This window comes from Podarcis melisellensis (assembly GCF_964234715.1).
Source record: "Podarcis melisellensis genome assembly, chromosome: 10".
Taxonomy (NCBI): Eukaryota; Metazoa; Chordata; class Lepidosauria; order Squamata; family Lacertidae; genus Podarcis; species Podarcis melisellensis.
The window spans coordinates 42,288,724-42,309,312 of NC_138542.1; the positions used below are offsets into that span (position 1 = coordinate 42,288,724).

General features: G+C 38.8%; 1 protein-coding gene across 11 annotated transcripts in view; it reads right to left on the reverse strand.

Annotated features, from left to right (window-relative positions):
• ANKS1B (ankyrin repeat and sterile alpha motif domain containing 1B) overlaps window positions 1-20,589 on the reverse strand; it is a 343,850-nt gene that overhangs the window by 155,805 nt on the left and 167,456 nt on the right. For 6 of the 11 annotated variants that reach the window (XM_081927920.1, XM_081927926.1, XM_081927925.1 and 3 more), the window contains one exon: window positions 15,087-15,193. In XM_081927920.1, coding sequence (XP_081784046.1) covers window positions 15,087-15,193 — 107 coding nt within the window. Of the gene's footprint in view, window positions 1-15,086; window positions 15,891-20,589 lie in introns of those variants that run through there. The other 5 variants (XM_081927923.1, XM_081927922.1, XM_081927921.1 and 2 more) reach the window with 3 other exon arrangements.

Sequence of the window (20,589 nt, forward strand, 5' to 3'; positions counted from 1 at the left end):
CATTTTCTGCCAGCAATTATCTGGGTTACAGTCAACAGTGCTTGGAACAGTCAGCCTTGGCATTAATGCTGAAATCCCTGAGAGCATTGTACCACAGCACCAACTTCAAAATCAGCATGAAAAGCCTAGCTAGAGACACAGCAGGCCTCCCCAGGTCTTACATCTACGAGGAATTTGTATTCTGAATCAGATGAAGAGTTGCCAACTGACAAGAAAATATGGCTTGGCGTTCTTTTGTTCCTCAAACAGCAGCTTTATCTGCAGAAATTGTCAGGAGAAACTTAGCATAGAGAAAAGCATTATCACTAGTCAATGACTTTAGATCAAGTTGTTGTTCCAAGCAAAAAATGAAAGGATGCTTAAAATGTTAGGAAACTTGGACTTAGCAACTGGCCATCCTTGCCCAATGTTTCCATGCCAGTGTTCCCACGAATATCACAATCCTCATTTGACAGTGCCCTTGAACCATCTGTGCAACCACAACAAGATTTCAGTGTGATATGCCTAGGACTGGCATGAAAATCTCATTAAGAAATAAATGCGAATAACTGATGTTTTATTTACTGCAGACCTCACAATAAATAACACAAAATATTATGGGAGGAAGAAAGTAAATCTAACCACCACTATATCTCTAGGTAGCTACTGGACACATCTTTATTGGTGCTGTAAGATTACAAACTAGTAAAACCCTAAAGAAAGGCTCCCTCAAAGTGTGATATATAAGGCATCAAAGTTCTCACAAGAGACAATGTATTACTAAAAATTAAAACATTTACTAGTTCCAAGACTGCCATTTATTATCAGAATGATTCATTGGAGGTTTGTCCTGATGAAGCCCAATGCAAGGAAAAGTGTTGGTTAAGAGCATCACATGGTTCATTTTTTCCACTACCATGAGGCTGACGCTGTCCACATACTCTACATTTAAGGTCTTGAGATCAGGGATGAATATACAACTTCCACATATCTGTGATGGTTAAGGAAGAGACATAACTCACTAGCGATCTTAAGATTGGTCTTTTTGGTACAGAGGTCTATCTGATATGCGGGAGATATGGCAATCCAGTTTTACAGCCTAGCTATTTAATTATAAGAGATCACTTGAATTATTTTGATCTCTGCTAGCTTATCACAAAATAAGTTAAATAATACATGCTGAAAATATTTTCCTGCTTAATCTGCTATTTAAAAAATTGTATTATCACATGTGGGACGCGGGTGGCGCTGTAGGTTAAACCACTGAGCCTAGGAGTTGCCGATCAGAAGGTTGGTGGTTTGAATCCCCGTGACGGGGTGAGCTCCCGTTGCTCGGTCCCTGCTCCTGCCAACCTAGAAGTTCGAAAGCACATCAAAGTGCAAGTAGATAAATAGGTACCGCTCCAGCGGGAAGGTAAGCGGCGTTTCTGTGAGCTGCTCTGGTTCACCAGAAGTGGCTTAGTCATGCTGGCCACATGACCCGGAAGCTGTACGCCGGCTCCCTCGGCCAATAAAGCAAGATGAGCGCTGCAACCCCAGAGTCGGTCACAACTGGACCTAATGGTCAGGGGTCCCTTTACCTTTAATATCACATGCACACCTGCAGCAGGGGCTGTTGCTGCCCCGACCCCAGTTGAACCATAAACCCCTGATTTATATATTTCATTTTAAAAATTAGCAAATTTCTAGCATTTGTCGAATCTGAGATATGAGGCAAAATGTACAAGCACTATTTTTCTCATTTGTTCTGTGAAAAACTAGCCTGCTCTTACCTTTCAGTGTTTCAGCCAAGGAATGAAGTCATCGCAATGACTGACATTTAGGAAATCCAATATAGTCAGTTAGACAAAGAGAAGGTTAGAGTAAAGCACCTATTATCTAGATTCTTGGGTTGCTTTTAAGTCCTTTCCTGCTGTCTCCCTGGGTGAAGAAATTGCTGCCCCATAGCAAAACAACAACAACTAGGCACCCATAATTTGAGTGTACCTGTGATTAGGGAGTAGTGTATCAACTCAAAAACAAAAGATGGAAGCAAAGACAAGAACTCATTATATCTCATACAAAAAAATGTTATTTCCTTCCGAATTTGTAAATATTTTTCTTAAAAAACACTGTAAATGACAATACAAATAAAGTCAATCTTTATTTTAAGTATATTGCAGAGGGCAGGACTGTGGCTGCGAGTGTGTGGGTTACACCAGCCCTGTAAAATCACCCAGTGTTGCTAGTTATGCTTATTTATGCATTTGCCATTCTCTGGGAAATATTTCTGTGGAATATCTACCTAACCTGCCTCGCAGGCTTGCTGTATGGATTCAACGAGGAGGAGGAGGAGAGCCATGTATGTCACCTTGAACTCCTTGGATAAAAGGTGGATAGAAATTAATTAACTAATTAATTAATTATAATATATTTATTTAATTATAATATATTCATTGCCCTTATTCTCTGCTTATAGTTTTGCTGCTTGGCTTCTGTGGGACTTGTGAGACCCTAAGTTCTTCTTATGTTCTTACGCTCTTAAGGCTCTCACATGTCAAAGGAAGAATCTATTCCTTAACACGTCCATCCAAAGCAGATGATTAATTTGTGTCCCACATGTTATTAATCTCTGTCCCTCATGTTATTACAGACTAATTAAGTTTGTTCATACTTGTTAATTATTCTGGAAAATGTATTAGGGGGTTTCAAAAGTGATTTAATTAAGTCTAATACTCAAAAAAAAAAAGGCAGAAAAAGAGAACGTTATTAGTTGGTGGAGTCATGTCACTTTGTTAATTTCCCTCCCTGCCCTTTAGTCTCTCTTTGGTGAAAGAGCCCCAGCAGAGATTTAAAATCACAAAATATGCAGCAATGCAAAGCATGGAAATATAGGCGGTTAAAACTTTAAAATACCCCCTTCTAAGCTGCTTCCAAAGCTCCCCTCGTTCCTTAGCACAGAAAGAGACTAGTAGGTTAAAATGGTTTACTTATAAACTCTTCAAAGGTCAGATTTATGTGCTTTTCCATAAAACAGCAAAAAAAAAAAAAACAAAGACAGGCAGCAAAACCTAGATTCATTTCAAAGTGGTAAATGCTTCTATATTATTTGTATAGAAACACAAAGATGGCTTGCTAAAGCAATGTGGTCCAATCTTGGAGCATCTGGCTTAGATAGACTTACTGGTTGGGTCCACATGGTAGAAGGAGAATGAGAGAACAAAGAGTTTGGTAGCCCTTCCTCTCAAGGTGAGGGTGTGTGACCTAGCTAAGCCTGGCAGGACAGCTTACTCTATGGTCTTAACCCCTTCATGCATTAATTAGAGTTAAACATGTTGGTTTTTAAGAGGCTGGATATGTTGCCTCCTCACACAAACACCTTATTCTACATTGTCACTCATTGAGAAGCACCTTTGTACCACACACATAAACCCTTGAGGCTTTGAGGGATGGAGTAGTATGGGATGGGTGTGATCCTCTGACAACAAGTATATGCAGGGGAGGGGGCAAATAGGTATTGCTTCAGTTCAGGGCTACAGGGAACCCATGTGGTCCTCTGCTCCTTCTCTTTCTCACCAGCACCATGCAGTTCAGCCTTCTGCTGCCCTCCTTCTGCAACTGCTATCACTGCTGAGCAGAGCACTGGTTTGTTCAAACAGCCATCCCAGTATTGTGTGGTGTGCAAAGGAAAGCCAGCTAGCTGGGTTGTATGTCAAGCAGATATACTGCAATGTCTCCCTTTCCCACTCTGGCAAATATGCACATGCAACAATACTTTTTCATAAGTGGAGCATAGGAAGATTTCCAGTTCCTAACAACTAGACATCTTTTCCTGCTTTTGCTCCTTTCTTAATTCATTCTTGCTACTACAGAAAGTGGCAGCAGCCGTCCTATGCCCCCACAATGGCTCTTTATTTGGTTGATATATAGCATCCTCCCATTTTGGGGGGGGAAATGGTTGCCCCTCTGCAGCAATGCAGCTTCATATGGCCTCCAGAAGAAAATACAGTGAAAGTGAGCACCATATTTTTCCGTGTATAACATGCCCCTGTGTATTTTTGGGGACTCCTAATTAAGAAAATGGGGGGAGATTGCCCAGCGTTATTGCGCTTGTTTTGAGGGGGAATGGCTGATAATCACCCACCCACCTGGCCTACACTGCTACTAGCACACGGGGCCAAAGCCACCCATTGTCTCTCCCCAACCCTGCAGAAACTGCCAATCGCCCGCCCAATTGCCGCAGCAACAGCAAATCAACACCAGCTCTTGCCGCAGCAACCAATAACATGCCCAATCACTGCTGACAATCTCCAGCTCGTGGCAGCAACCAATCCCATGTACCCCCTATACACTATCCATGTATAAGATGACCCCCAATTTTAAACATATTTTAAAAATTAAAAAACCTTGTCTTATGCACGGAAAAGTATGGTAAATGGTAAGGCTTACATTAATACCACTCTTCTTCTCGTGCAGTGATTTACAGTAGATATGCGTGCACAATTTATCCATGTATCCTTTCCTTAAAACACCTTTGACAAATCTGACCCTGAAGATTCACTTTGTAATTATCAAAATACATTTTTATCTGCCTCATATAAATTCTTTGTCCCTGAGATCCCAATAGTCTTCATTAACATTTACGGCATTTTTTGATCTTCCTACTTCATTCTTTGTGATGAAAACTCAAAATAGAACCCATAGATCCACTGAAGAGAACATGGAGAAAGTTCTATGTACAGCCATTGCCACTGGTAGTTGAAAGGATCCTATGGCATTTCAGAACAACCCCCTTGTCCATTTTTTTTTGTTTGAACTCTGCCAGATGACATACTTCTCTTTCTATTCCTTTTAACCTTGAAATACATTTAAGAACTTTTCCCATTTCCTTTTATATCAACACATTTTATTATACTTTTTGCATTTTTATTCTCTCATGCTTCTTGATGTTCTTACACTATTTTTTGTTCCCTTTCATGCTGTACAGTCAGTCCTCCTCCCCAATTTAGTTTATTTTTCACTTCCACCTCTTCAAATAATTCTCAGCTAGGCCTGAAATGAACTGCCTTCTCCCCTTCAAAATTCACAGGTGGTGAAATTGTGGGACATTTGATCACTAGTGGGGGACCATTTTGAAAGCTTTCAGGGGTAAAAGGTAAAGGACCCCTGGACGGTTAAGTCCAGTCAAAGGCAATTATGGGGTTGGGGCACTCATCTCACGTTCAGGCCAAGGGAGCCTCCGTTTGTCTACAGACAGCTTTCTGGGTCATGTGGCCAGCATGACTAAACAGTTTCTGGCGCAACAGAACACCGTGACTGTTATGTACTGAAGTTCTCACCCTGGGCCAGCAGGGGGATACTGTAGATAGTTATGCAAATGAAGGATCGAAAGTGACGTTCAGTGATTGGATAGTTTTAGAAAGTTGCAACAGTTACGATTGTTCTGGAGCTCTATATAAGCAGGCTGACTGAGCTCCTCAGTTCAGTTCTGTTCCAGCTTACAAATAAAGAGCTGCTTTGGAAGAATCACTGTGTCGTCTGATATGTTCGCCCACAACTTAACAGTGATGGAAACCAGAGCACACAGAAACTCTGTTTACCTTTCCACCGCAGCAGTATCTATTTATCTACTTGCACTGGCGTGCTTTTGAACTGCTAGGTTGGCAGGCGCTGGGACAGAGCAACAGGAGCTCACCCCATTGTGGGGATTCAAACCGCCAACCTTCTGATCGGCAAGCCCAAGAGGCTCTGTGGTTTAGACCAGAGCACCACCCGCTGTGTTATGTACTTGCAATGGGTGGGGCAAGCAGCAGCAGTTTCTCCTTTATGTTTCACCATAACATTTACTTTTTCCACCACATGAGTCAGCAGTGGCATAACTCCTCTCAGCGGTCAGCAAACACCATCCACAAATGTCCCTGGAATGATATTGTGTCATGAGTCGTGATGTAGTATTATTTCAGAGGCATTTGGGGAGGAGGGGAGGATGAATTCCTGCCACTGAGGGGAACTCCATCACCACAACTACAAGGCAGCAGCAAAAAGAAGTGATGGCATGGAAGAGCGAGCAGAATGAAACTCCTTGTTTTCTACCAGTGGCAAGTGCCGCTCCCAACACTTTTTGAACATTATTGCTGTCCCCAAAGTCTCCTGTCCCAGTTACAAGTCGTAAAACTTTCAGTTCAGCTTTAATTCCCATTATAATCATCTAGGTTATCTCATATGTACCATAACCACTCAGTTCTGCATTCTCAAAGAGCTTCTTCAACACCAACACCCACCACTCACCACCATAGCATATAGCAAATTATTAATCTGTACACATTTGTATATTATGTACAACATATAATTACCCATAATCAGGTCCCCCTGATAGTTTCAGCCTAATTGTACTCAGATAATCAATTTTCCATTATTTGACCTGAGGTTGTCTTAAGTTGCAAGAATTCTTCATCACCTCCTCTTATTATTGTAAGAAAAGTCTTTCAATAGCACAGGCACTGTCAAACATCTCTGAGAGCTGGTTCACGGACAGCCTTCACTGTGTCTGTGCCCCTAGTCTATTGAAACTCCAAATATTGTAATTCATTTGGCTCTCTCTTTTCACCACACAGCTAACACTTTTTTATTCTGACAAGCACTTCACTTTGGGAATGTGCTTTTTGTACTGCAGCAAACACTTATTTCATTTAGTTTTCCTGCTCCTGTTTTCATTTTGCCTGCTACATTTTTTTCAATATGCTGATTTTATTGGTTCATATGTTTTTAATCATCCTGAAAGATGCAAATGCACTGAAAGGACAGGATATAATTTCCAAATAAATAAATAAAAAAATAAAATAAAATAAAATAAAATAAAATAAAATAAAATGATCTTACCTAGCCACTCAGTATGAAGGGAAAAACATCTAATACTCTTCAACATCTGCAAGAACTGTACATTGTTAATCTATTGGTTCGGAAGACTTGTGGGGCCACTGTTTACCTCTCCTTTGTGAAAATTTTCCATTTATACTGATCATGTGTTTTCTGTTTCCAGTTTCCCAACTCTGTCCACTTGTGCCAAGATTGCTAGGCTTGTTTAGTGACAAATGCCAGTTGTCATACATTTGATGAAGTAAGCTGTAGAACACGAAAGTTTATATTACAATACATTGGTGAGTATTGAGGGTGCCATGGGGCTCTCTGTTGCTTGACTTTACTTTTCTCTATTGTAAAAAGAGTTTGAAAATGCAAGACCATACTCTCACTCCATTTGCATGCTTCTTGGTGGTGTTAAATATTTAAAATTGCTTAGGCCTGATTTCCCTTCGGGAAAGCCAGTCTAACTTTTCCTACGTGCATTGGTTAAATATGAATAATATTTTGCCCATCTTAGAATAGAAATTAAGATCACATCATCTAACATTCTGGGGAACTGGGGCTTATAATAGGGCCTTCTCAGTGGTGACACCTCAGCTGTGGAATACCCTCCTCCCCAGTATTAGGCTACTACCAACGCTAGCCGGTTTTCAGCATTAGCTGAAAATATTCCTCTTCTGCCTCTTTCTGAACATCCATGGGGATGTTTACTGAATTGGAACAGTTATGGGACCGGTTTTGTTGAACTGTACAGTGTGTGTGTGTATATAATTGTTTCTGTGATTTCATGTATTTGTATGATATGGTGTGAGACACACACCCCAGATAATTCTACAATAATGGAGAGAGGGGTACATTTGATAAGTAAATAGAAAAATAAATAAATAAATAAATAAATAAATAAATAAAAGGGCAGTACCAGTAGTTTCCTGGTTTGCTGGTTTGCTGGTAACAGTTTTTAAAAACACTGATCTTGACCAGTCATATGGTATGAGGTTCATTTCAATGACAAGTTATATATATTTATCAGTAGGTCTGCAGTTCATAGTCTAGTTTCTTAAGAATGTTTGGATAAATCTAATCTAGTTTTGATGAACCCTCAGCATATGAATGGTAAATTAATACAATATACTAATATACCTCTTGGTTTAGAAATGGAATTTTTGGAAATACAATTTTAGATAAATTAGTACTACTTGATTATCTCATCTATGATAAATGAGTGATTAATGAATGAAAGAAAACTTAAGAACAATGACTGAAGCTACCAGGGAAAAGGAAGCATCAGAATGCCACATCACAAGCAGAAGAAGATGTTGGCCCTACCACTGTTTTGTCTTTCAGAACACCAGTTAACATTTTCAGGATCTGTGTCATAAGGGAAAAGCAAGCAGAGTGTGAGATAAACTCCTACATAAATGTCACTCCAGATATTTATTTTATCCCTCCCTTTGGAGGAATGGTTTAGCACATGTCATGTTTCCCCTAGACGTTTCAGACATTATTTTACAATGATCCATTTCGAATACATGGCCATGTGCTTATTTCATCTAAACCAAGCTGTGATTTGGCTTACTGTGATATGGCATATATATACGTTAAAACAGAGCCCTAGCTTTCTGTGAATGCCCAGTGCACGGCAGCACTCTCAGCACAGCAGTGCTATACCCAGAAGCAGCAGTACAAGAAGGCACAGGAAAAGAAATGTTACACAGCAGACCTATGTGGTGGGCAATGACATAGGGGAATATATACCTATTCAGACCAAAACAAAAATGTTCCTTATTCACCTTCAAGACTGATCTTGAACTATCAATCATATAACTTTGACACATGCTTTTTATTCTTTACACAAGGGGTTCGGGAATCTCAGGATCAGGTGATGAATGAAGACCCACAGGATACTCTCCAGACCAAATGGCCTTGCCTCCCCTGCACCATAGCATATTTGATTATTCTGGCTGGCTGAAATGCATCCTTGAACAGTGATAGTGCCTCTTTCTTGCTGGATAGAGGTTGGAAGTGTGTGTGTGTGTACACCTGTTACGTTTGTGTGGATGTGTTACTTTGTTGCTTTGCCCATCTCTTGCTCTGCCCACTCTTGTCTCTGGTCCCACCCACCATTGGCATGCCACCCTCTAGGTTGAAAAATATTCCCACCACCACCATAAACAAACTGACCCACATCAGACCAGGCATACTGATGAATATATGCCAATTAGACAACCATTAACCAGCAACTGACAAATTGTATTAGTCTTCCTGACAAATTGCATTAGACATCCTGATTCAAATTCTCTTGCTGTCTTGAGAAATGTGATATCTTAGACTGAGCTTTCCTGTGCAACTTCTTCATTAGCCAAAAAACATGCCCTGACTTTATTTATTTTTGACAAGCCCCAACTCAGCACCAGCAATGTGATAACAGCCCTCATCTATAGGCACAAATAACCAGACTGCATTTTGCAACTCATGTTTGTAAAATGGGGCTAGATGAGTGTCCTGCGGCTAGTTTAATATGGTGCAGGAAAATGTGTGGCCAGCAAGCAAAACAACAACAACAACCAAAAACATAAACAACAAATTTTAAAATGAAACATTTTTATATAAATGTGTTTGTGTGCATTCAGTCATAAGAGCTTTCTGCTCCTCAGTCTAGTGTTGGACAAATACTGACGAAGTGTAGAAAAAGCACAGGTCTCAAGGTTTTAATCTGTATACATAAATAAACTCAAAGTTCCACAAACAGTAATGGAATGCATGAAATGGTACATCCTCATTTTTCATACCACAGGAAACTATTTGGGCATTCATAGTTCACATAACAATCAATGTGCTGAAGGAGAAATGGAATTTTTCCAGATCCAAATTCAGCATGCTGCTAGAAAATAAATATATACTCACAACATAACTTCACTTTTGAAGAACAATATTCAAAACAATATTTTGAAGAACAATAACCAACACCTGTGCATTTATTACACTGGCTATGCTGAAAGACCCTTGTAATACTACTGATTTTCAGAAAATTCCAGTGATACTTATGTCTGGGCATTATTTTAATAATAGGCTATTTTGTATGAGAAACTGTAGTCTACATGAACATGTTGAGTATTAATATTATGATTTCGTCTGTTAGTCACTTGTTACCCAAATGGCTTACAATATTGTTTAAAACACAAATAGATTATACCATAAAACAAAACAAAGAAGAAGAAACAACTCCAGTTGCACAGTAATAACAATCTATGTCACCTTAGTCTATCAAAAGCACGGGGGGGGGGGATCAATAATTACCTGGCATTGAAAAAATGCCAACGACGGCACCAAGCAAACCTTGCTGGGGAGTACATTCCACAGTTGGGGAGCCACAAATAAAAATGCCCTCTTCCCTTGTCTCCATCCTCCAAGCCTCCTTTAAAAGGGGAGCTGGAAAAGGGCCTCAAACAAAGATCTAAGGGTCTGGGCAGATTTATATTGGGAAAGGCACTCAAGAAGATATTGGAATTCTGAGCGTTAGAAGAAAACAAAGATGGGACTGGTTAGTCGGATCAAATGAATAAACTTAGACTTAATGGGAAGGGGAGATTTCATTCAGAGAGCATTTCAACGTGCAGATAAGTAACAGAGTATCCTGTTCTATGAGCTCAAGACTCACAGAAGAAGCCCAGTAGTGCCCCCTAAAGGATTCAAGATAGGAATTCAAGCCCCCAAAATCATCTGCAGGACTTTGGAGAGCTCCCAGGTTACTACTATGGTAGCTCTGTGAGCTGTTGTCTTGGCAGTAAGACCTGGATGGCTGTTAAGGGGCCCTCACCTTATTTTGCAGCTGAGAGCCCAATTCTCCTTCCATGTTCTGCACTTAGCTTTCCAATGCTGTAGTAGTGACTATCTAAAGTGGGGGTAAGAATTGACCCCATTGGGCTCATTCCTTACAACTAGTTCTCTTCTGCAACAAAACAACATATGATGTCTAACATCTTAAAGTCTATATATTATTGCAGTGGTACCTCTGGTTACGAACTTAATTCATTCTGGAGGTCCGTTCTTAACCTGAAACCGTTCTTAACCTGAGGTACCACTTTAGCTAATGGGGCCTGCTGCTGCCGCACGATTTCTTTTCTCATCCTGAGGTAAAGTTCTTAACCTGAGATACTACTTCCGGGTTAGCGGAGTCTGTAACCTGAAGCGTTTGTAACCTGAAGTGTTTGTAACCCAAGGTACCACTGTATAACATAAGCAGGTCTTTTTTCAGCTGGAGCTCACAGGAACTCAGTTCTGGCACCTCTCAGCTGGGCGCCATTGCCATTATAAGAGCAAGGGAGGTTTTCATGGTCAGTTCCAGCACCTCTTTTTCTAGAAAAACAGCACTGAACATAAACATTTGTGGACTAGGACCTATTCCATCAGATACCTGAAGCGTTTTTATTCTATTTTTTATTCTATAAGGGAAGGTGTGGCTTGCCAACCTGGCAAGATAGCCCATCTAGGAGAAGGAATCAAACTCTGATCCAGAACCTCCATTGCCTTGTGGCTATACTCATCCATGAGAAAGGCTCTCAGAACAAACCCTGAAGAATAATCCATGCCTGCTGCCTTGTGGGACATCTTTGAGAGAAGAAAAGGCTAAAGAGTAAACCCTACACAAATCTGGAGAGGAGTCCCTAAGACAGTTTTATGGTACCTTGCATGCCTCCTTCCAGCAACTCCTGCAGCCAAGCTAGTGCCCAATGTATTGCTCTGCTTTCCTTTGGACCACATCAGTGAGGCCAAGAGGGGGGTCATGTTGTCTGGGCAGCTGAGGACCTCCATATACACTGCCCAGGTTTGCACCCCAGAGAGATCACTTCGGTGCTGCTAATGTTGCAAAAACAATGCGGGAGGCAGCAATTATGAATTACCAGTCACTGCAGCCACAGGAGGCACTGTGTTTGTCCAGCGGTTTGACTTCATCTCCAGAGGTGAACTTGATTGCCTCTCAAGACAGACAGATGCCAACAAAACATTTTATTCTATACATGGGCATACAGCCTTCCCTTCATACCCCAAATAACCACTGTAGGGAGAGATGGGGCTTCTTTTAAGACACTCCCACAAATATTGACTAAAGGGGCAAAGAAACAGACCTTTATAAGTTTCAGTCTGCCTTTTCTAAGGTTATTTCGGAATTCTGTTTTTTATTATTATTTAAGTCTGATATCCTGACTATGACTGTTGGTTCTTGACACCTCTCTAAAATGACATCAAGTCTGTTAATGTGGTTTTCCAAATCCATCAAGTGTTGGCTCATTCTAAATTTTTGCTTAGTTGTTTTTCTACTGAAAACAAATGTTATCCCAATTCCAGTGCAAAGCTGTAATCAAATATATTTAAATATCAATCATCCAGTTTTTTAATTCAAGTTTGCTCTGATCAGATCTCTTGCAGTACTTTCCTGAGTGTGCATAAAGGTTATACTGGGAATAGAAGAGTTAAAAATCTTTGGAAAAAAATTATGCCCATTAGTTCATTAGGTTTCCTAAGTGCTTAGGCCAGACGGGATGCTATAATTTGCAATTAGCTGAAGTACCCTAATTGCAAGGATATAACTCTTCCACTGTCTTAGAAGTCAGTTAAATAGCACACTAATCATTGCTTTGCATTGTCTTTGATGTCATCATTGTCCTTTCAGCAAGTGCACACTATTCCATTATCCAACTTTTACTTTCAAAGGATACAACTTACTCTGTGACAGATTACTGGTGGTACTATAAATGGATCTACTGAAGCATAGCCATCTCATCTAGTGACTTGTTTCTACATTCTGAAATTCAACTTAGGTAGAGCCATCAACAGGTTGCCTATGATGCTTTGTGCATCAACATTTTAGGATTACAGAATTTCACTCACTATAGGCAAAAATATTCTAAAAATATAACATGTTTGGAAGCAAGACATAGCTTGCATACTGCATGTGTAAACAATGACAGAAAAATAATGAAAATAAATTGAAAAATGTAAGTAAAACAAATAGAGGTTGTTTTTCTTCATTCTATGTACATAAGCTGCTAACAATATCTCTAATGAATTTATATGGTATTTAAATGCTTACTTTTCTTACCAAAGGAGTATAAACCCAAGCTCTATTCTACTATTCTAATGAATGCTTTATCAAGTTTGCTTTTTATTTGAGGAAAAAACATTAGACTTTATGTGATTTTAATGAATATAGCACTGTTGTTGAGAGCTGCCTTAACATATTTCCTCATATACTGAAAATTCTATCACCATTAACTATACATATTCCTCCATGAAGTATCTAGTAAGACATACATTACTACTTAATTCTAAAAAGGTGTGTGATGGTGTTGCTTAGGCAACAAGAAAACAAATAAGCATCAAAGTGTATTTCTAGAAAAACAAAATGGGAAGTATGATAAAGAAGGAACAAAAATGTCAAATTAATAGTGCCTGTCGTGATATAACAATTCAAAACTCGGAATTAAAATTGATAATGGGGTTGAATATTTCATTGATGAAATAAGCATTCACAAAACAGAATCAGGCAGCAGTCCTATAACCCACTTCCTTTCTAATATGTCCCACTGAACTAAATGGAGCCTTCTTCTTGGTAGACATGTACAGGTCTGAACTATAAAAAATGTTCAGTGGATAAGCAATTATTTAATGCCAGAAAATAACAAAATATATATTTTTTACCTTAACCAAGTTTATTCTTTCTCAGCAGACTAGCACCTTTTCAGTATTTTGAATGTAAATGCTATTTGGTCTCTCTAGCACTAATAATCATTGGTTACACTGTGCATTTTTTTAGTATGCTAGGAACTTATGATATGCAACTGCAGTGTATATACGTCACTTAAAATTGTTAGATTTGAAGATGGGATATCGGTTAATCTTTTCAAAGTATCCAAGATAATAATGTAACAGCAGTATAACATGGCTATGAATAACATGGCATATTTTATCACTTATGATTACTTTTACTTTCTTCCTTACTGGTTGTATAATAATTTAACTGATTATAAGAACCTAACATTTCATCCAAATTTGTGCTAATTTAACTCCTTGTTGTACAAGCAGCTATACACTACTGCAACAATTGTATATTGATCTTACAATACAAAGGTGGGGAAAGAACCCATGTAATCCTTGAATTACCTTGGACATTTAATGCTTAAATGATAAATGGAAATATCTGCATAGGTATATCACAGGGCCTGATCTAGAGCCATTGATGGTTGATCTGCATAAAATTAGATTCTTATACTCAATCCAGTGTGCAAAATCTTATTGTATGAAGAAATTGGATTAATATAGCCTAGAAGTTAGGAGTTGGTAATATTTCACATAGATATATTTTTCAAATGCTTTAGAACCACCTTGTAATATAATTTAAATATTTTCTAAATTCTTAGTTTAACATAAAGGTTTTCACATGTTTAAGAAAATCTCCATTGTGCATTGACACAAAACTATGCATTTCATATAGCGTTTGCAAGTTTTCTATTATGGCAACAACACTGCAGCACATAAAAATCTGACTTCACAGAAAATATAGTGAAATGTGTTATAAGAACAGCTTGTGAACAACAGGTGTGGTGAGTGTTACTACATCTAGGAACTGGAAGGTATATACAAAAGGGTAGGCTATTGCCTTAACAACTAAGTTACCTTTCTTCCTGTCCATGGTCATATTTGTGAAGGCTTTCATAGCTTAAAGCACTACACAAAATAGGGACACTGCATACCAAAGAAATCTGTCTTATCCATCTCTGTTAACTCTTTAATAGTTAAATGTAGGTGGGTTATAGGTTTACATTTAAAGGAACAGCCATTCATTTCTATGCACTAGGGATATAGTTCTTTTTTAAAGCTCAACATACAGTAGTACTTTTGAACATTTAGAATTGAATATGGAGATTATTTTTTTACATAATTACAATATTAACTAAGGTAATCTGTTCCCTACCAATACACTTGTCCTCATAGAAAGAAAAACTGATTCCACACCCCCTCAGGGGTAGCCCAGATGTATCACGCTTTTACTTTCTTTAAAAATGCTTTGGAATGAAATATGAACCAAGCAGAACTGTGGCTCCCAAATCCGTTGCTCGTACTGGTAGGCAGATAGGATTATGCAAATGCATTTTTATCCTAAAGCACACTGCAAAACACAAAACAGATTCCCTTCTATGCTGTATAAGATTTCATGAGGCAAAGAACCACACATCAGTACACAATATTACACAGAGAAAATCACTTACCATAAACTGTACATTGTCAAATCCATTAGCCAGCAAGTGGTTCTCATACTGAGGTAGCCCAATATTTTCCAACCATTGTCCCACAGTCTGGACAGGGCATCTGGGTGCTGAAAGAGTTTGAGAAGGGAGGCGTTTAAGCAGGGAATATCCATCCACAGGATAATAACGATGGTCCTGGGCTGAGAGGTGGCATTGCCACATTGTGTTCCGAGAGAAATTGGTATCAAAGGAGCCCGCCAGCTTGTCAAATGAATGCTTCCAGCAAGAAAGAAAGTCAGAAGTAGCACATAGTTTCCAGGGCAAGCTATAGAGTAAGATCTGCTCCTACCTCAACATTTCGTAGGTATTAATCTCTACTACAGACCAGTACGTCATGCAGTGGAGGGGAAAAGGCATATCAAGCTGTCAGCTGAGCTGTTTTCTGTTATATGTGATTGTCGGAATACTCCACCATGAGCAATGCACTGCTAGCAGCAAGAAATCTTTTATCAAATACTCCTACATTCATCAGTATGCAGCTCCATGCTCCTTGCTCCCCCTCGCTCGCTCCCCTTCATTACACAGCCTAGGCTACACCTCGCATTTTCAATAATAGCCATCAGATAAGGCAGATTTTTTGTCTGTAAGCTGTAAGCTTGCTACTGCTGCTTCCACCTACACACCCATCCAAGCATCAATCTTGAATGATGAGAGCAGTCAAAACAAATGCAGAAAATAGCAGGTCATCAGAGGCAAGCTAAAACGCTAAAATCTGAATAGAACCTTTCTACCAGTGATGCGTTACAGAGATCTGCCTGTTGTAGATTTTTTACGTTTCAGAAGACATCAGGAGACGCAAAGCATTAGCTGTAGCCTATTGCATGCTTTACTACTTGCTTCCTTTTTTTTTAGACTGCACTGAGCTTTGCTCTGCTCACACAGTGTGCTCTAAACCACTGCTCCTATTAATTCTTTTCAATCAGCTCATAATGAATGAAGTGTTGCATGTTTTCTTGTTAAAACCGAGTAACATAAATTGAACACCACCATTTCAGTCAAAATAATTATTTCTTCATCTTCTAAATTTTTCAAGCATAAAATACTACCAGACTTGTCAGCAAAGCTTCATTATAATCTGTTTAAAATTCAGTCTGAAAAAGGTAATCAATTCATGTTAACAGTTAAATGATTTTTTTTTACTATGTAAAATATCATATTCCTTTTCAAAAGAGGAACTGTCTGAATGAGAAAAGAATATATAAACATGATAAATTTTAAGAAGACTGAATGTTCAATATTTCTAAATTTACCAATATAGCTGATAATCTGGGAACTATAACAATAATTCATTCATAAACTTTGTTTTTCCACCTTAAATGCCATGTTTAACCACAGGGCTAACAGTTTATTTATAGGAACTTTCTAAATATACATGAAATATGGTGGGTAAGGAATTCACATCTGGTCAAAAATATATTTGTTAGAAGCTTTTACAAATACATTATTTCCAGGTGTGTACTGCTGCAAATTAGTGCCTACATAAACAATCCCTTTATTGTTCATAACCAAAACATTACACACCCAGCATATGAGTGAATCAGAAAGCACAACACATTATGACTCATTTCTAGTGCAACTGAAGTCAGAGGGAAGTATCTAGGTGACTTCAAATATCTTATTCAGCTCTAATAACCTATGTACTACTGAATGGGCAACGAAGCATTACTGAACTGGAAAATATTTATTGAAGACTTCAAACAAATAGTACTCTGTTTTGTTGCTGATATTTATGAAGGTAAATTCATCCATTCAGAGCCACCAGGAATCTAAGAAACAGTTTCACAGTATTTTGAGAATTGAGGAAGCAGATTGATTTTCAGCCAATCTTATGCACACTTATTCAAAAGTAGGTCTAGCAAATAAAACAGGATTTACCTCCTAGTAAGAGCCTGAATGTATGCAGAGTTAGATTCACCCAAGTCCATGGATTTCAATTAGCTCTGCAAAGGATTGTGGGGCCTCACCATTGGAAATAAATGTTTAATGTAATATTTAATGTAAACTGCAACACACGTTAAAGAAGAAGCTCTTGGGTATGATTTTCCTTCCAATTTTAATTACCTGCCACAATCTCTTTAAAAAGGGAATTAGCATTTCATTGACTTACAGATTTTGATTATTTTTAATTATTATTTTATGATTTGGTACCATGCCCTCCTGCGACTAGAAATAGAGGATAAAATTCAATTTGTTCAATGTCACAGATATAGAAACATGGGATTGTAAGACCATACACAATTCTGAAATGCATCCAGCTTAAACACGAACATGCACACTTTATCAAAATGGCAGGCAGGGTTCCCCTACATTCATAAGATGGGTAATATATATGTGTCTAGGCTCTGAATAAACAGACAGTGCAACTAAACAAGGCTGTAGAGTGTCACATGCAGAAAAAAGAATTCAATGAACTTATAGGGAAGCAATTAACGCAAAGGTGTGCAATTTGTAAGACATCAAGCCATATGCAGTCCATTAAGTTAAGTATAGTGGCCAGAAGTGCTCAACATGACCTTTGTTTGCAGACCCAAGGAGAAAGCAAAACCTGGAGATTTACCAAGTGCCTAGGGCTGCCATGCATGGCAGGTGTGCTTTGTTTGGCTTGGTAGCTCTGGCATTCAATACCAATAGGGCCAAGAGCACAGAAGGAGACTAACCAGGGACACTGAGATTAAAGGAATAGTACCATGACTGATGGGTAATTAAACAAATAGATTCTTCAAGCTGCACCTTCAATTGAGCTTAGAAATGAACCAGAACCTCATATAGGTGTACAGTGGTACCTTGGGTTAAGAACTTAATTCATTCTGGAGGTCTGTTCTTAACCTGAAACTGTTCTTAACCTGAGGTACCACTTTAGCTAAGAGGGCCTCCTGCTGCCGCCGCACGACCAGAGCACGATTTCTGTTCGCATCCTGAAGCAAAGTTCTTAACCTGAGGTACTATTTTTGGGTTAGCAGAGTCTGTAACCTGAAGCATCTGTAACCTGAAGCGTCGGTAACCCAAGGTACCACTGTAATAGCAACAGAGGCATATTTCCATAAAGCTGGTTCCTGCTAAAATTCTAACTGCTGCATTATGGACTACATGAAATACTTTGCAAAGGCAGTTCCATGTAAAGTCTTTGCTTTGATGTAACTTTGAAACTCCCAGCCATTTAAGACAACTAACTGCATGAGTTATCATGGCAAGTTCTCTCTTCACTAAGAATAGGGTTGCCAAATTTGCCAGAATCTGAACTTCCAACATGAGTTGCCATGCATCCAAATTTCAGGAATTTTTCGCCCAGACACTGTTTCCAACTGATATATTCTGGCTATGTCTGGGAAATTCCAGACATGTGGCAGCCCTAACTAAGACATGCATAGTTGGCAATTAACCTAAGCTTGGCAAATGCACTCCTTTCATTTTACTACACAAAAACACCTCCAAGTTGCAAAAAATTTTTATCAGGGCAAATGCAGCCCATTCTAAAGCAAACTGTGTTGTTAACCCATCATAGGTAGTCCTACTGACTAGAATCAGCTCTATCTTGTTTGGATTACACCTCCATTTAGTAACCCACACCCCGTTGTTTTTCTCACCTCTCCCTGCACTGAGGAGAGTAGGGGGTGGAAGCAAATCAACTGGTATGATCTGAAGTTTGCTTCCCAATATTCGTACAAGAAGAAATGGAGAGAGCAACATTCATTTCTAAGAAAGGAAAACAACAGGAACTGATGTGGGTGTGTTGAAAAACTTTTTGAAATTCAACATTCCTTCTCCATAACAGCATTTAATAGTAATTTTGATAAAGAACTTTCAAACATGATTTATATAGAAATAATGGAATAATTTTTTGACAAATTCTGCATGTGGCATGGAAGAAGTCATAAGAACTCTAGGAATAAAAGAAGCTGCCTTATAGTGAGCATCATAAGTTCGATCATCCTAGTTCTGTATTGCATACACCAGCTTTACCTCAACCTAGTGCCCTCCAAATATTTTGAACTACAGCTCCTATCAGCCCCAGTCAGCACAGCTGGGAGTTGTAGTCAAAACTCTAGGATGGCATCTGATTGGGGAAGGCAAGTCTACCACGACTAGTAGTTTCCAGGGTTTCATATAGGATTCACCTCCAGTCCTACCTAGAGATACGGGAGAGCGAACCTATGACCTTTATCATTCAAAGTATGTGCTCTACCACTAAGTTATGCAGTCCATCCAATAATACTCATGGCTTCACACCATCAAATGTAAAGTTTGTAATGTTCAGTCGTGTTGAAACTTGACTTTTTAGTTGTTCAAATTTAGTTTTCAACTTTGAAAGGCTGATGTCATTCCCTTTGTGTTCCCGTCTAACACAATAGTTGTTCTACATTTCTTTAAAACTATTCTTTCCAGACATTTGCATTGGCCCAGATTTGTCATCTTATATACAGCATAATGCAATTTTCACAGCTTTGTGTTTCATGTCAAATATATCAACACTTTTTTTAAGAAGTCAAAAACAATAGTGCAACCTGCCAATTGTTTCTAAAGCAACATATTTAATATAGGAAAAAATCTTCTACATAAAAATATTAGATGGCGATTGATGCTGGAGATAGGATTCCCTTTTACACTTATCTTTTTAAAATGCGATACAGTATATCTTTCAACTCAGAAGAAAGGGTGTCTTCTTTTGGAGATAATTGTTACAGTAGATGTTGCAGTAGATCTTACTTAAATAGGCAAGTAGTATGCTGTGGCTTTGCTGACTGACCATCTATGAGGTTGATGTTTTGTGATATGCCCCTACATTTACATTACATTTTTTTCTTTTCTTTTATTTTTTAAAGTAAAATACAGGGAAGAAAATATAGATGTAGTAGAACATGAGAAGAAGAGTCTGGAGAATGTATTCTGCTACATGTTTCTTGTCTGTAACCAGAAACGGCGGGAGAGAATCAGAACCCGGTGCAGTGTAGCTTCTAATATATGGTACCAACAGCTGCTTCTTAAATGGTAAAAGAAATGTCATCTATGGGGCAATGCTGCATGTGGCATAAAGGAGAGACCATACGTGATCAATATGATAAGTGATTTAGTGACCCTTCACATCTATATGGTCCCTCAAACATCAATGAGGTTTTGTTTGTGTAAGCTGCCTGGCACTGATTTTCCCCCTATAATTGCTGTGAAACATATGGAAACACACTGAATCAGAACAGGAGGAGGTATAGCAGATAAAGAGAAAAGCTGTAATAAGGGCACGTCTTAGTCAGGCTTATTTAACACACACAAGGCTTTCCATATGGTGCTCTCCATGCCCCAATTCTCTGCATGCCCCAATTCTCTGCATGCTTGCAGGGCAGAATAGAGGAAATCCTGTTCTGTGCACTGCAGCTGCAATCCATGTATAAGAAAATTAGGCATTTGTCTCATTCCCCTCCTTCAGAAATGTTTTTGATACCTTCAAACTAGGGAGGTTTGAACCTGCAGC